The sequence below is a fragment of the Leuresthes tenuis genome, unplaced genomic scaffold (genome assembly GCF_036924035.1).
Source record: "Leuresthes tenuis unplaced genomic scaffold, fLeuTen1.0.hap1 SCAF_20, whole genome shotgun sequence".
Lineage (NCBI taxonomy): Eukaryota > Metazoa > Chordata > Actinopteri > Atheriniformes > Atherinopsidae > Leuresthes > Leuresthes tenuis.
This window is the reverse complement of record NW_027325374.1, coordinates 17,261,759-17,279,566: the sequence shown is the minus strand read 5'-3', so window position 1 is coordinate 17,279,566 and position 17,808 is coordinate 17,261,759. Positions and strand designations below refer to the sequence as shown.

At 40.2% G+C, this 17,808-nt stretch overlaps 1 protein-coding gene across 1 annotated transcript in view; it reads left to right on the top strand.

Moving 5' to 3' along the window:
• The window catches only part of shisa9a (shisa family member 9a), a 51,883-nt gene that overhangs the window by 26,111 nt on the left and 7,964 nt on the right, over positions 1 to 17,808 (top strand). Inside the window, exon 3 of the mRNA XM_072372889.1 lies at positions 10,885 to 11,061. Within this exon, the coding sequence (XP_072228990.1) occupies positions 10,885 to 11,061 (177 nt within the window). The remainder of the gene's footprint in view (positions 1 to 10,884; positions 11,062 to 17,808) is intronic.

The window sequence follows — 17,808 nt, the reverse complement described above, 5'->3', positions numbered from 1 at the left end:
GCGGGCTTAATATGTGAGCTGTTCCCATGCACTCATGCAGTATAGATGCCACAATGTAGATTCCCTTGACTTTATGTATGAGAATGAGGTCCATTCCAATGACACATTGTATGATAACATCTGTAACAGCTGGCTCCATCTGCTATTTAAGTTTAAGGATTGCAAACTGATACGAGGCAGATAGGGAAGTGACATCATGACATATGTTAAAATGTAGTGCTTTATGTGTCAAGGAGGATCATTAACAGAATTTGTGTAGGATAAACTCTTCACCAAGATCAATTTTAAAACAACCTTGGACTGAAAAATGGATTTAAACAGGTGCTTGTGTGATTTCTCGCAACAGATTCTGAGATTGGCTTTAAGAATGTCCTGTTGGATTTGAGGCAGGTCTCTGTCCAGTGAAAAGACAATGCATGAGGGATTCAGCTGTTGAATCCCACTGCAAGTATTCCAGCAACAGAGGAGAGAAAAACAAAGACAAACAATAGAAATCGATAGCACTTCAAGATGGGGAAGGTATGACTGAATGCTCTAACATAAAGGTACACAGTGAGAGTCATTGTGCTTTCAAAAGCTCAGGGAGGAACAATTAAGTGTAGATAAGCTGTTCTCGCTGCTATCATTTCCCTCCACCAGCTCCCATGACAGGCTTTTCAATAATGCTGTCTCTCTGCATCGCACTATCTGCTTAATGGTCAGTCCTCATGGGAATAACTCAGAGATATGTGATCGGGTTTGGAATAGAGTTGGCTGCACACGTTTTTCTGTCGCACATTTCTCCACATCTCTTAATGATTTGATGACGCTCTCCCCACCATGCACCCCCACCCCCTGAGCTCTCTTTCACCATCCTTTCCAAAATGGGAGTGCAATGCGCTAATGAGTCAAGACAAAGCTAGCAGCATATGGTGATGATAATGAGATGAACAATGTTTGGAAAACAAGGCCATAGATAAGGCTGATGATCTGACACATTGCTGTGGAACAAAACAGTCTGTATTGCACAGTGAATCTGCACAGAGCAGCCTTAAGGCTAAGCTACATGACATATATATTATTCATGATCATACATGCCCAAGTTCTTAAGGCTCTGTTTCTGGGCAAATAAGTGACTGCTGATACCAGTGACCTGCCTTTGTTATGGTAAGAGTCTTTTCATTACATTGCACATATGTAGAGTTTGCTGCTCAGACATCATACAAGTTCTTATGTTATGCGAAACATGGAAGTAAGGCACAGGTTTCTTCTATGTACCCATGAACTTGCTAATAATTAAGAAAGAGAATATGGAATTTGCAACAAACCTACTATCCTTTAGGTTTATGTATTCTCTTTGTGTTGTATTGGAAAAGCTGGACATTTGAAGTATTTTAGCTGTTTGTATTCTTTTAGCCAGCAGTTGAACCATTCGTCTACTGCCTCCAGGTCACTATTTATCCTGTAGCTATCTATTTCAGCTGCCCATCTATTAGTTATTAATTACCCATTCCCCCACAGGCATATAAAAGAGTAATGTGGCCTCTGGGTCTGAAAAATGAAGCCAGCGAGGAAGTGCCCTAAGTCTGGATTAATTCTAATGGCCGGGGGCGGGGGGGCGGGGTGCCTCACCTGCTCTACTTGTAAAAAGAAAACCATCGTAAAGTTTTCTTCAATATAGTCCAATTTTCAGTTTGTATATGAATGTCCCATTTGTAGAAAAAATGGTCATAAAGCTGCATATGCCATAAGGCTGGGTTTCTTTTGAAGGCGGTGAGATGTTTAGAGGAGAGCTGGAGCCAAATGAGCAGCATACACAAGCAGAAAAATGATCAGGAATCTTTTTTTGTTGAGTCAGGCTATATCAGAAACCACTCCTTGCGATACTGCCAGCAACTAGTTAGTGTTATATGACTCAATATGCATGCAAAGTTTGGATATTTTTCCATTTGCTGTTGGGTTAACAATACACAGAAAAAAAAATAGGCTAATTCAAGACCATTCCTGAAGGGGGACACTGGCAAAAATATGGATCTTTGAGATCAAATGTCTATTTAACCATGTGATTTTATTTTTTTTTAAAGATGACCATCGGTAACAGATCAGAAAGAGTGAATCAAGCCAATGACAACACAAAAACTTTGATAGAGACAATACGCAGAGAGGATGACTTAATGCGGCTGCCACTCACAAAATTTGGTTGAAATTTGGTGCAAGCTTAAAGTTTAAGGACTGAAAGATAGCTTCAGTCGGTGAGCTTTTTGGCCCTTGAAATTCAGCATTGCTTCCTCCGACCGACAGTGCCAGATGGTAGCAAGACCCATTGAGCCTTGTTCTTCTTCCCTTATTGTCTGTCTGTCTCTCATTCTCAAAAACGTTGCTGTTGATACTGTATATCACCAGCATCTGGTGATATTTCTCCCGAATGCCATGCAGCTCATGGGCCTGCAGACCCTACGCAAAGAGGATTTTACACCCGGCTCCTGGGCTCAGTTGCCACATAGCATGACGTCTGCAAGCTTTGTGATCCTCACTGTCCTCCATGCTGCTGGGGAGAGATATGGGCTGACGGGATGAGGTCAAGACCAATACAGCTTCTTATGTGCTGTGAACAGACAGAAGGGCAAATAAAGAGGAAGCTTTCCACTCCCCCCCCCCCCTCACTCAGGCTCACACATAACCTGCTTACCATTTTTAGTGTGACTAAACAGAGAAACACAGAGGACCCCACACACTCCCACTCAAACTTGAGGACGACTGTCACATGAGGGTGAACGATTTTTGACAAGTCAAGAATGAGCAACGTGATGAATAGACTTGTTCATTTATATTACACTTTTACTTGTATCAAAAAGATGTCAACGGTAGGTTGAAACTTCACCAAATACAAGCAGCAGCTTTGCTTGCCTCTCGTCTTTCATTTTCACGCTCTGTTTACACAAGTTTTTATTGTCAGCGCAGACTTTTCTGTCAACATCTATTCGATTTCAATGTTTTTCACACAGAGATGACTCATAAAATATCCTTTTTCACAAACCGGAGCAGGTCTTTCAGTAAACTATCAGTGCCTTTTTTTGACAACACCTGACAAAGATGCTTGGAGGTGACCCAAAACAAGCTGAGCGCAGGCAAGCAGACGTGTGAGGAATAGTGGAGAGAGTTGAACGGGCAGACCGACGGAGCAGCAGGCAGCATAACATAGGTTGCATAACAATGACTTTCAGTACAGTACAGCCGGCCTGCCTGTTGATATGTGGGCGCGGGTGACTGCGGGACAATGCGAACTCGCCGTGTGCTGCCGAGCAAATACTACACGAGAGAATACTGTTGCCATGACAAGAGAGAGGAAGAGAAAGATGAGTAATGACAGAGAAGCGGGGCTGCAGCCGAGGAAAAGAAGAGGGTTTATCCACTTTCAGAGTGAGGAAAAAGAGGGAATAATAGATGAGTCAGCTGCTTACAAATTTCAGAGCTGAATCAAACAGGCAGTGAAATTATACTGTACAGCCAGTGGCAATGGAGTCAAGCCAAGCAGGAGATAGAAGCACTCCCACATGCATACATGTGCTCAGGCTGGATATTTCTGTCTGTCTTTATGTCTTTGCCTCTTCATTTTGTTTTGCTCTCACACAGTTATGCAGCACATATTCAGGACACACAGTTGAACGTGTTTTCCTACTATATTTTCACACTTTGATTATATTCTTGTCTGGCACACAAGTAAAGCACAGGTATCGCTCCTGCCCCGGGAGGATTGCCTCAAAGCTCCATGTTGGATGCTTTGAAATCACTCTGTGGTTTGGGGCTGTACAACTTTGCCTCTCCAGCGATATGTGCACACTCACATAGTGCACTGCTGACTGCACTGTCTGTTACCTGGCGGTCGTAAGCTCATCATCCACACGCTGTGTCATCAGCGCAGTCACACTTACTGTAATACTGGCATTTATGCATCATGCAGTGTAAATTCATGTAAATGTCTGCTTGAATGCTAAAGTGAAGATTCAAACCGTGGCATGTATTTCAGACGCAAATGCAACTATTCTCCCACCCACCCACCCACAGTTTCTCAAGCACTCCTCTGGTATGTCTTTATGTTCATAAATCCACTGTTTGCCCCCATCAGTGACTGATGTGGCATACTGTAGCAATCATTTAACCTTAAGCCAGTTTCCAGACTTTGCTACAATACACATCAGCAAAGAGCCAGTGTTATGAGAGAAGAAATTTAGTCAAACTCACAAAGGAGTGATGAAAAACATAAAAACAACAACCTTTAGGACAACTATGAGTCACAACAAGGGCCTGTAGATAAAATATGGTTGGATTTGACTATAACCATATATTTACACTTATGGACTGAACTGTTTTCTTTTTTCATGAGATTTTCTGCATGTTCTCTTGAAAACGACTGAGCCCAGCTAGCAAGCTAACAGCTAGCTAGCAGCTAACTTTTTTTTTTAAGGTTATGTTCTCAAACTGACTCATCTGCTTTGAGTATATTGTACCCTTTATCACTTCATTGCAGATAGATTAACCTTAATTACCAATTCATACCTAATATGATCCTCAACCTTAACCCAAATTCAAACTTTAGCCCTAACGCCAAGACCCCCAAAATGATGTTTCGCCTCAGTAGAGCATTATGTATACACAATACAAGTCAAGCTGTGGGGGCTGGTAAGGAGACTTTAGTGCAAAAAAGATGAAAAGCCTTGGTGACAACATAATTCCCACGAGGCCAGTGCATCATGGAATCCTGTGATTAAATTGCCTTTTTGTTAAGAGCTGATTTAGCACAATATCAACTAAACAATGAACTTCAGACTTGTAACTTTAAACATTTCCTTATGTACTTGTCTATGTTTTTGCTCAATAGTCATTCTGCAATAGGGCCCTATGCAACAATGCAGCCTTATTGAAATGAAGGAGTAATCCAGTGCCATTTTTTTTTTTTTTTGCCATTGTCAAAGTGAAAGCCCTCTTACAGGATTACTGTACATCCCCATACAGGATTATACCCATAGTCAGCAATTAGTATTTCCAGTTGCATACAAATGGGCTGCTTCAGACACCACAGAGCAGAGTTTCTCCATGTCCAGTTTTGTTAGAAGTCAATCTGTAAAATCACTCATGGCAATGTGTAAATGTTCAAATTAACTGAATTGTGGTTCAAGACTGAACTACAATGTGAGATTCTAGTTATATCTGAAGAAAGAGACAAATAATTTGACTGATACTATATCAATTTAATGCAACCAGAGTCCATCTTCTAATTTGACTGCTGGGAAAGTCTCAAGAATATATTTCCTAAAAATGTGTAATTTTGAATCTAAAAAGACCAGCTGGGCCTTTCATTTTCAGCATACAATCTGAATGAAAAAGGCATTCAGTAATAAGCTGCTGGTTGTGGTTAACACCAGGTTGTGGAAGAAGTAAGCGTACCTGTGTACAGTCATCTCTGTTCATCCATTTGTCTTTCACAAACACTATCTACCAGATGGCCCACTTGGTCTTAAAATACTTTGAGAACATGACACTTTTGCAAAGTGTTTTAATTTGGTTAATTTATTTACTCTTTCCCTCAAACACTTAACATCAAATCAGTTTTCTGGATCATGCTCATACTTCGTTAAACTAATGTAAGTTTATTCCGGTGAAGGCATTTAATGGCTAAAATGTCTTTATTGTGGCTTAGGAGTACACTTTTGAGGAATCCAAGTGTTTCAATACTTTTAATTTAAAACATTTTTTTTTATTTCTTGTCGATAGACAGCCTCTTGTTGCTTGAGGACTGTTGTGACCTCGGACGATCAGGTTGTTTTTGTTTCAGCTTAGTGAGGCACCATGACCACACTGGCAAACTCCGACCTCATCACCTTGATCATCCCGACAGACGTCCTGCTGACAGCTGTCAGTCTGGTGAATGTGTTCAGATTGTGATGATGTCATCTGGGTCTGTTTTCCTTCTGAGCATTTGTACGTGCATGTGTGACTTTGCTCAGACTATAACTAAGGGGTTTTAGATTTTGAGTAGCATGCATTTGCATTTCTTTACAATGTACAAAACTACAGTTGCAGTTTTTTCTTTGTTTATTTATTCAAAGATACATTAGCCAAGGAGGCTTAAATCCATCTTGCCTCATTTTTTAAGCCTTGTTACCCTCAGACAGTATTTCTGTAAATGAGCTGAAAAGATAATTGTACTGTGTAAGCAAACGGGAGTGAGAGTTGTTTCCACACCAAAAACAAAGGTGCATCGGAACCAGTTTAGGAGGAAACTTTCAGTGTGATCTCCAGAGAGAAGCTGCATGATTTACATTTCTCATGCAAACAAAGTTAAGAAAATCTCGCCATGAACAGTTGTCAAGGGACAATTAGCAGTTGAATTTTTACACTGGAAAATAATGTGATAAATCATAGAAAACATTCCATCCTAAATGAACTCTGAGTGCCTACTAAAACTGTGCCACAGCCCACAATTTTACAAGCACTGCTACAAATTGTTGTATGAATCACCATTCCTACTTAAGCACCTTATGAGGTGTTGAATTGCTTTTGAATGTGGTCCTGTACAAATTTGATTTGCCACTGAGAGTGGATGATTCAGCCCTGGAGATGCTGGAGTGGGTATCCAAAGCATAATCTGAGCTGGCATATTCTTTTTAATGCTGTTGTAATAATCTCAACATTACAGTCTGTGACATACTGAATAAATGTATGCAGTAGAGGAGATAGTGAGGAGTAGTTTACCTTCAAATCAGTTTAACTTACTGGTTCTAGACTGGAGGTAGCCTGTTATATTCAACCTCTTAGAAAAGTATCTGTTCATGGATCATGACATGGCTCAGATGTTGGAGTGGTCCAACATTAGGTTAAGAATTAAAAGTAGAAAATCAAAAAGGTTTTAGAAAATGTTGGATATGCTGGGGCTCCAAAATTTTTTAAAAGTATTTAAATTTTCTACTTCAGCGTAAAACAAAATTGGTTAGGTTGACCGATACAGTACAATACACCAGCGCTTTTATCTTATGAGCACTGATCTTGAGGAGGGCCTGAAGGAATAGTGGCTCTTCCCCAAATTCCCTCCAAATGCAGTGCCCTCACTACAGATGATAAAGCCCCAATCCAAAATACCTAAACATACCATTTTTAAAAACATTTCCTTCATTACTACAACAGCCTACATGCTGAAAATGGCACATTTTGTCAAGATTTGGATCATACAATTCAGGCCTGCACAGTTCTTTTTGTTAAATTATTCATATCAGAAATGGAAACAGTTGCAGGCAGGCCAGCAAGCGAAAGTGTATTCCCCAAACTCGACATGGCCAATCTTCTCCTCTGACTTACCTGAGATAAGCACATTTAAAAAAAAAATTTATTATTAGGTGTCTTATCTTGACACACTCTGCCTCACCTGATTTCTATCTGAAAACATAAAGCAATTAGCATAAAGTCTGAACCTGAGGACCTGAGGATCTGTTTTTCTTGCTGTCATTTAATTGATTTAAATATGTGTAATAGTGAGTTTTGTTGTTCTGTACAGCCATGACTGTTCGTGGATTTGCTGTGAGTCAGTTCATGGCATTGTGCCCAAAAAGATGAAGATGCATCTCTGCTTTGTTAGAATATTGAATTTTACAGATGTCCTTAACCAGACAAAATCCATTACAAAATGAGAAAACTGGTGACCTCATGTTGGCCATTTTTTCTTTTCTTTTTTTTTTTTTTACCTCCTATGAAAAATAAAGCAGTGTACCAGCTTGTATCGTGACTGCAGTGAATTTCTATTAAATTCAAGAGAGTGATGGCACCAGCATCATAATGACTCAATGCCATTAGCTCCTTTTCTTCTTTGTTCCCGCCTTTATCTTTTATCATGGCCTTTATCTTTTCCTGTTTCTCTTTTCCTCCCTTTCACACGGTATGTCGAACTCCCGACATTGTCTCAGTTTACTAAAACCCAGCTTTCATTAAGCCGGTGTTTTCCAGATCAATGACCACACATTCATTTTCTACACCCACTTTATGGTATTCAGTGCAGCCCTGTTCATCACTAGGCCAACATTAAGCCATGATCATTTCTATTAAAAGTGTTTGAAATCTTTGCACATCAAGGAATCTCACGTATTTTTCTTTTCCATCTGTGTGTTATTTATCTATTCCTCTGATATTTTAATTTTCTCTGCTCTCCCTCCACCTCGTCAATCAGCATGCAAGTTTGTGTGTGGTTTGACTCAGTGCCAGGGCTAAGTGTTTAATTAGTACCAACGCAACTTGCTTTGCCTTGACAGTCGCAGGTTTACAAGGCCCTCAACTGCACCTCCTGGCTCAGCAATGCACCACCGAGATAAAACAGAGAATTTGGTGGAGAAAATCAATGGTGTACAAGTGTGGATATACAACCTCCCCATTTCTGTTTGCAGAGGCAACCTGCCTGTGTATAAAGAAAGGAAGGCGAGGACCCTTTGAGATGGTCCTTCTTTTTAACAATCTCCCTTTCTCCCTTAACAATTCTCTCAGGCGTATTTTGTGCTTTTCGTACCTCCTTTATGTCATTGCAAACCATCTTGGTCACATTTTCTGTCTTTCCCCTCCATTCTTTGTGTCCTTATCCCTCTCCCCTCTCTTGCTCCTTTGTCTTTCACTGTGTCTCTTGTTTCTTCTTTTCAAATGATCAAGTGTCAGTATCTGAGCTTTTAAGAGAATGCATTTACTCAGCAAGGACACCTTTGCCCCTCAGTAACAGGAATTTGCCATTTTCTGTCAGGCTCAGCACAGCAAGAAAACAATTCCAACATTACATTTTTATCATTCAGCTGTGCTGTAATGTTAGGCATTCCCCCCTTATTTAACCCACTGCACACCTTTAGAAATCTAATTATCGCTTATTTAATTAGAGGAAGACATTATTACCCTATTATGAAGTCATAATACTGTAAGTAATTGAAGACATCTGTTACATCCTACGCCATGAGCCAGGAGCACAAAAAAAAAAAAAAAAGCATTCAGAAGGATACTAATATATAGAAATGCTGAAAAGGTGGGCGTTTGATGTGTCACTGTGTCTGTGGCTAGAAGAAGAACGAGTGCTCTCACCTGCACAAATCACTTGACTGAATCTTCGGGGGTCAGGTGAGATAAGCAGAAAAATTTTCTCTTGACCGCACTTTAGCAGTAGATTGAGCCATATGTGGTTTTCTGTTTTTGCACCTCTTCTTTACATTGATCCATGGAGGCAGCTGTTAGGTGGAGTCACCTGTACAGTGCTTTGATAAAAAAGAAACGTAAAATGGGAAAATAGAGTCCCAAAACAACAGTTAGTCTACAGTGAGGGGATATCAACTGATTTACTAGTATTTTTACAGTCATATCGCACCTTCAGGCCAAATGTGAACTACAAGAAGATTTAATGTTTCATATAAGATGTTGTAAATTTTAAACTTCTCAAAAGACGTGTGCTGCCAACAAGAAGCACCCAGACTATCATAATGTGAGCAGCTGCAGTCGTTAACATTAGGAGTTGGGCATGCCTGTACTTAAGGGTTACAGAAGTAACTACTCCAGTAGTAGAATATGACCTTTCAATAACTTCAAATCATCAGTAAAAAACAAAACTTAAATGGCAAATGTCATCAACACTTTTCAAAGTTCGAACATCTGTTTAACTATGGGGAAACTTCAACAATCCATTCAAATTGAAAAATAAGAGTCTGTAAGTGCTTTGACACCTTCAAACCATGGGCTGTGTAGACGGATGCATCAGACTGTTAGAAGTAGATTGTGATTAAGCAGAGGGCGCTCTAATAGTGGCTTGACCTAATGTACACCCTTGTGACTTCTTGGTAAAATAAGCTAATGCTATGTATGCTCTGTTCCTACGAAACTGGAGGAAACTACTGAGTAGCTGTCTTAAAAAGATAATCTGTGTTTGGAAGTGGTAGATTTTACACCATACATGGTGCTGTAACGAATGAAAATAAGGCTGTTTGTCAATTCTGTACAAAGCAGCTGTTTTTCTTTACAATGACAGCAAATCTGTGGGATCACATGCTAGCTTGCCACTCAAGTGAGGCAATGGAGGCATCCCGTGGAGGCATCCCATGGAGGCACCAAACGTCAACATCACATGTTTAGTGTGGTCCGACTGCAACCCATCTGTATTGTTTTGGTAGAGCTATGTCAAGCTCTTATCATGGAACTGGAGCAGTGATATATCTGTAAGACACCACATAAAGAAACATTATTTTACCAATCACTAATCACACACAATGGACAATGCTGACCACCCGTGCTTCTGTGACAGCCGCAGCTCACTGCGTTTCAGACTCGAGGGAACGTGACATTTTGAAATAAAATTTAAAAGAAATAAATCATGACATGGACACTTTGAGCCTTCAACCAAATTTTATTTTATTTGTTTGAGTCCCTGAAGTCACACAGTGAGATGTCTATATGTGAGAGACGTTTTTCTAGTTTTTTCTAGTCTCAAGAAATATATATATATAAAGATATTTTTAATTCCTGGAGCAAGAAAAAAAATACTGTTGAAATAATAAAGGCAGCAGATGCAGCTTGTGTGTATCTATACACACTGGATAGTCTCCAAATGTATATTAGGCAGCAATACATACAATAGGCTGCAGCTGGAGAATTATGGCAAGAGTCCATCTGCTGATGCTCATGTGAAATGTGAAGCAAAGACAGAATTATGAGACAGCTCATCATACAGTATTGAAAAAGCAACTGGATGCTAAACTGTCAATGAGAATTGTTCCTGTCAAGTTGACCTTTAGCAAGCAATTTAACAAGCCTGTGCCACTTTGAGGCTTCTCATTGGCCAATAGATTGGGGCTTTTATTGTATTTATGACCTCACGCTGTCCTGTGTCCTTTTCTGCAGAGGCAGGCCAGATCAACAACAATGTGGGACCAGGCTCAAACATTGGCCAGCAGCACCCATATCCTAACCTTGGCCAACTGGCGCACGTCTACGAACAGCAGCAGCAGCAGCAGCAACAGCAGCAGCAGCAGCAGCAAAACAAGGATCTCAACAAGTACGCCTCCCTGAAGGCTGTAGGTGAGTGTCTGTCAGTTTTTACTGATTAACATCTTTACATTTTGGGATGAGGCAGAGCGGTTTGAGAAAGGCAGTTATGACGTGAGTGCCGCTGCTCAAAGGTGCCGCATCCTGACTGTGAATCTTGGGGCCGCTTCCAGTTCTGTTTGTGAAGTGGGATGAGCAGACTGCAGTGAATCTTGACAGAAGAAAAACTGGAGCTTTTATTGATTTGTTTTTCAGCACAGGTAACTGAAAGTTTTGTGATCCCCCCACCCCCCCAGCTCCACTCAAAGGGCAGCAGATACTTTTTGTTGCGGTCTGAAGGACGGATGTGACTCAACTAAAGCAGTCAGGCAGGCTGATTTGACAAGTGTTATTGATTACACTACGAAAATGGACATGCTGTAAGACAGAAACTGCTCATTGAGCTTTTTGACTGCTCGGTGCATGCCAGGAATTTCAATGAGTTAGCTGCCAGTGCAGCTGATTTGAATTTTCGGCACATTTCTCATATGTTATTTGGCAGTGGCATCACTATTTCATCACCTGTATTAATTTGAGATTGACTTGAATTTTTCAGTGTGTCTGTCAGCTTGTTTATGCTCGACAGATACCCTGCACCTCAGTTGCTTTAGAATTCAATCCACTATGCCACATGTTATCTACAAAAAGATATCAGTATAAAGTGATACAAGATAGTATTTCATGCATCTGTGCACTTTATTGGAAAATTTACCATATCGAGCATGTCCTCGGGAAACCTTATTTACACACACATACCAGACAAATTGAGGATAGATTTCCATGCTATTCTCTTTTCCAGAAGCAGGAAGACATGTTATGAGGGTATCAGCATTGAAAACACATAGACAGGTGTATGGACTTCTTCTTCAAATTGATGATTAAAAGTGATTAACGCTGTTATCTTAAGTCCTTGTTCATGTATTTTATTTTTATAATTCCCAAAAGAATGGGCAAATATAGACATCAGAAAATTTCTACATACTTTCAGTTGTGTTTGACTTTAAAAAGAAAGCTCTTCTTTTTTTTCTTCTTACAAATGCCAACAGAGAACATCTCGATGTCAGTCCGTAAAGATCAAAGAACAAATGGATTCTGTCTCAACCCAACATTTCACACCAACATTTAGTGTGGAGAAACTCATCATCATAGGAGAGGCAGACATGCCAATTTCTTCACTGACAGGAGCTTCAATAGATCAGAGTGCAGAGCATCCATAAGACATGCCGCAATTTGAGCATGGCATGAAACCCGACTGTTCCTCAACTGGAAAACCTGTCTCTGATGTTAGGCTCCCGCCTCCTTTTATCTCACCGCGCATAAACCCAACAGATGGATGCCACACATGCTGTGGGGATTGCAGAAAGTTTTTTGCAAATGACTTAAATCTCTATCTGCAGGGAGAACAGATGAGACAGGTTTATGATATTTGATTAGCAGGTACACGAACAGCCTACCATTTGCAGTAATGTCTCAACTTTCACAGATGAAGAATATGCAATAGTGATTACAGTAGCCGATTTTTAAAAAATGTTCCTTTGAAGCGCCTACTTTTGCTCCCTAAAAGCATTCACTCTGAATCACAGAATCGTTTCTGACAACTTGAAGAGACAAGCTATAATCAAAAAGGACTGTTAGAAAAAGCACATTTTTACTTTCATTGCTTCAGTATAGATTATTTCATCCATATTTTTTCAAACGTTACAGTTTGAAGTTTTTTTGAAAACGATTATAGGAATTACTGTTATTTAATCAGTGGTGTTGTTTAGGGGCTATATTTCTGTGTATACTTTATCTACTGTACATCAAAATGATTGACTACAAATTAACAGATCCCACTCAGCTTCATATGGCCCAAACTGCGATTTCTCATTGGCAAAAAGTGTATTTAATCGAGTCTGATCTTTTATGAACAGTAAATAGATAAGATAATAAATAAGTAGATCCCTTGCTGTTGACTCAGTGAGTGCATGTAAAAGCCTTTTAATGCGTTACGCATAAGGAGTGAATTTGAACCCAAATCATGATCTTTTTCTAACACTGACACGAGCTTTACTCTAAATAATTAATAACAGTATCATGGAGAAAGAGCCCCAGTCTCTGCAGTAAAGTTCCTGCTTAGTAAGGTCAAAATGAAAAAAAATTAAAATAGAATTTAGTTAAAAAAAAAAAGAGACTGTTTGAGAAGACATGCCGATTGAACAAAATAACTGGAACTTGGAAAGTAGTTGTTGAGGTGGCTGCATGGCGGTGGGGTGGTCAGCACCGTCGCCTCACAGCAAGGGTGTTCCTGACTGAATTCTTTTCATTTTTGTGCATGAAGACACAAATCTGTACCTACAGTATATGAGTCTCTGTGGTTGGAACAGATGAAAAAAAGTAGGAGCTTTGAGGGCGTGGTGGTGGGGTACTTGTACTTGTACACTTCACACCGTGTGCTATCTTGAATCAGCATGATTCAGAGGTGCTAGATCATATTGGATTGTCATTGTTTCCGTGGTGCTGTAGGGTGCAATTTCAATGCATAAAGTACCGCCACGTTTGAAAGAGGTCAAATTGATTCTAAATACATCCATGAGATCAAAAAAGTCAGAGACCTCCTTTTTCCAAGCGTACCAGGTGACAGTTCCCACCCTGCATGCAATCAGCATAAAGTTGGTGCATGCAGAAAAAAAAATTAGAAAACAGAAAACAATGTCGGTCAGTAAATTACACACAGTTGCATCACTGGAAGACTGAAAGACACCTATGACTGTGCTTTCCAGTTAAACCTTTCATACCTTTTCAAATGAAACGCTGAATTTTCCCAGCTGCCAGATCTTTAGTAAGAACCTGAAGCTTCCCCCTCCCACTCAGAGGATAAACTTGTTTTGAACCATGAATGATTTCTGATCAAATCCTAACACCAACATTCGGAATCCATTTGTGACATTTCGTTTTTCGTCACTTATTGATCATGGTTAGCATCATCAGCTGATTATATGGAACAAAACTTGGGATTATAATAGTGATATAAATACAGTGAGATGCAAATTGAAATATTTGCTTATGGCCATCAATTAGTCCACTAATAGTGTTTGTTTTGAGTCTTTTCCTGCATGATATCAAAAAGAAAAAAATTATAAATGAAAGTAAATCTATTTTTTTCTTACATTGTGTAGTTTGCTTCACGGTTACCCATCTGTGTCTTGGGCTGCCTGAGGCTGCTGCTTTGTACACAGCCAAATGAAAATGTGAAAAATGGAAAACTGAGTTTCCTTGAAACTGATGACAAACTGCCAAAAAGGAGATACCGAGATGGAGCAGAGAAAGAGTGCTCCTCGGGCTATCTCGTGTAATGTGGTCTGCTCAAACAATGAGGAACAGCCATAGCTGCTGGTGACACAGACAGGCAAAAAAGCAGCGACTGCCTCCAGGCCATAAAATCAATCTGAGAAGCAGGGTCACATACTAAAAATCATTTAGTGTCCATTGTTTCAAGTTAATGGGATAGAATGTGCAACTCCATCCGTGTAGACCATCTAAAAAGAGAAAATGATTTTATATTCAGCTTTTACAAGAATTTCTTTTTTATGATAAAAGTTGGTCCAGGCAGCAGTTTAGAGGCAATATTCAAACCTGCCAATATTCTTCCTTCTTTTCTCTCTGACTCCTTTCGAAACAACTTTTCATCCCTGCTCTTTTACATCTAGAATGGTCCTCATTTTCCTTCCACCACTCCCCCGAGACCATCTTCCTCTCTCCTGTTTGCTCTGCTAACCTTTAATGTCTGTGCTCACTTTACTCTACTGCTCCTCCTCCTGGCCCCCTCCCGGTCCCCTTCATTTCCTCTCAACTCCTCTCCTGCTCCTTCCCTCCCTCCTCTTCCCCATTTCCAATCTTCACCTTTTCCATCTTTCATATCGCCGCCTATATCATTTACCTCCTGCCCTTTTCTCTGCGCTCCCCTAACCTTCTCTTTTCACCACTTTTGTCTGCCCCTCTTCTCTTCACCCCTGGACAATGACCCGCTTTTCACCCTTAATACATCCTCCATATTGCTCAAAGAGTCATTCGACCGCTAATCAGAGTCTCCTCCTATAGCTTCTCATATCTGATTCCATTTCCATTTAACTGAAGGGATGCTCCCACCCCCTCTCCCTCTCAGGCTCTTAGTTTACTGGCAGATTTATATTTCACAGGTGGTATTCAAAAAGGCATCTTTAAAATGATTGGAAACCAGAAATACACAGCACAGGAACCCTGGATTTTAGGGAGTCCAATAATGTAAATGTCACACGTACGCTTGGGAAAATGCCTGTGTGAGTACCGGAGAGGAAGAAGTTATGGCAGAAAACACTCCGCAGACTTGTGTGTTCACTATCTGTTGACCCCATTAGATATGGAGCTAAACCCAAGATAAGCACCAGTTTCTCACCTCTCCCTATCTGCACCTCCTCTCCACCCCCGTTCTTTAATTGCCTCTGCCACTTTCCCAATGGTCTGATGAGCCACACTTCTGTCAATCAATAGCCCTCTCCAGTGTCCCCCTGTGCATTTATATAAGGTCACTTTATTGAATTCAAACAGCAACCAAGGCACAAACCAACTAAAAAAGGTCTCTGGATGTAGGCTCAGCCCAAAGAAGGACACAGACGTCTGCAAGTACAGATGACCAATTATGATCATCATGTAAGGTACAAATGATCCGCTGAATCTAACAACGGTCCTTTCTCCTGCATCACTGTTAACAAGTTAGTTTTCTCGCTAAATCCACAGTAATTTGGGAGGGAATTGGTCAATTTTATTTTTCCCTTTTTAGCCTCACTTTCACCTCTGTTGCATTATGCTTCACACAGTGAAAGCATACAGTACTGTAATTCAAATCGGAGGCTGCCCAAAGTATTGAACCGGTTTACATCTGATGGCTTTCAGATGGCAAACGCTTTATGCACTGTTCACAGAGGCAATAGTTTCATCAGTAGGTAGTATTAAAAATCTAAAAAGCTCAGAGAACTTGTTGATTATTTATCTTTACACCTAACCTGTGATTTAATCTTGTACAATCCACTTAAGATACAAATAATTTTCAAAAATGAAATTTGTGTTTAGATTTAGCGCTACAATGTAGTTATCACATGTCTTACTGAGTGATACAAATGATACTTTTGTGTGGATAAAGAACACATTTAGAAAAATCTGGATGAAATTGCACACCCTTTTATAACAACTAACGGATGAATTGGAATAAAATCACCTACATTTGATCGTTGGGCCTGCCTACACTTGCATTTGACATTAGCAGAGAAGCAGTGATGTATTGAGTTGTTTGAAAGAAGACAAGATCATGCTTATTTGGTGTAGAATTGGGTTGTAGGTTTGCATGTACTGAGATTATCAGTAGAAAATAGCTGTTAGAAATAGAAATTCTATATCAAAGGTCTCTGAATTTGGAAAAAACTGATGTAAACTGATAATCAAAATGTAAAAACATCTTCAGAATAGTAAACCCTTCATAGTCTTGGCAGTAGATGACCTAATTGCCTAAGAAAAAGCAGACTGACATGCACATCTAACTCTAATAAGGTTTTTTATGTTACTGGCACCGAGGGGCTTCATAGAAGCAGTGCTCTCTTTTTTTTTTTTGTCCTGATGCATAATGTTGGTCTCAGTGGGATGCTGGCTTTCTCAGGCAGAAACATGCAGAGCCCACACTGCGTAACAGCGGTGTTTTACGTTTCCACTCACGTACGCCGCTGGATGTTTGCACCGTCGAGCTGACTACCTCCAGATTGATTCACCTGTCGCCTGAGCAAGTTTGATCCCCAGGGGCGGTCTAGCTGGGACTCGTCGGGCGAGACACTGCGCTCCTCCAACCCCCTTCCTCACCCACAACTCTGCTATTCCCTCACAGCGCCCCTTACTCATTTCTCTCCACCGCTCACAGAGCGATAAACGAGATTTATAGTTAGAGCAGCAAAGCAAACTCGCTGAGTGTGTTAACTTTATCTTCAAGGACGTGAAGGCAACAAGGAGCTAAAGAGCAATGACTTGACTGTGACCGTGAATCAGAAGGAAAAAAAGGTCACATTTCGCAGTGATAAGCGGGACTGAAGCTTGGTGACACCAACTGACAGAGGAAAGAATAAATGTGAGGGCTTTAAAGCTGACTGCTCAGATGCTGAGGAGACACACACACACACACACAAACATACGCACACGAATACGGAGGCAGAGGACGCTTGCACTAACACAGCCAAGGTTAAGAACTTTATGAACTACTTTTCACAGAACTTTTTCTAATGGCAAATTAACTGTTGCACCTGATGTTGCATACAGTAACAAATGGTAAACTTGAATTTTTAACTTGTGACTTGTGAAATGCATAAAGAATACAAAATGAAAGCTTGAATTTCTAGTTGGGATACAAAACGTGAAAGTAATGGTACATCATTATTTGCTCATTTCTTTCCTAAGTACTTGTTATTAGCAAAGCAAAAAATAAGAACAAGAAGTTTCTACTCCCCATTTTTGAGGTATAGTGAATGCTGCAGGATCTGAGGTCAAGGTTTTATTGAGATGAAGATGTAGCTGCTGAGCTAGGAGAGTGGCGTTGTTAGGGTTTGTGGATTAATTTTTATTTTTTTTTAGGTTTCTGCAGTCTGTTTAAGTCCAGTCTTTAGTTGTCTTTTATAGTTGGATTCAAGGTTAGTCTTTGTTGTTCTTGCTTTTGGCAGGTAAATTTAGTCTTTTCAGTTCCATTTT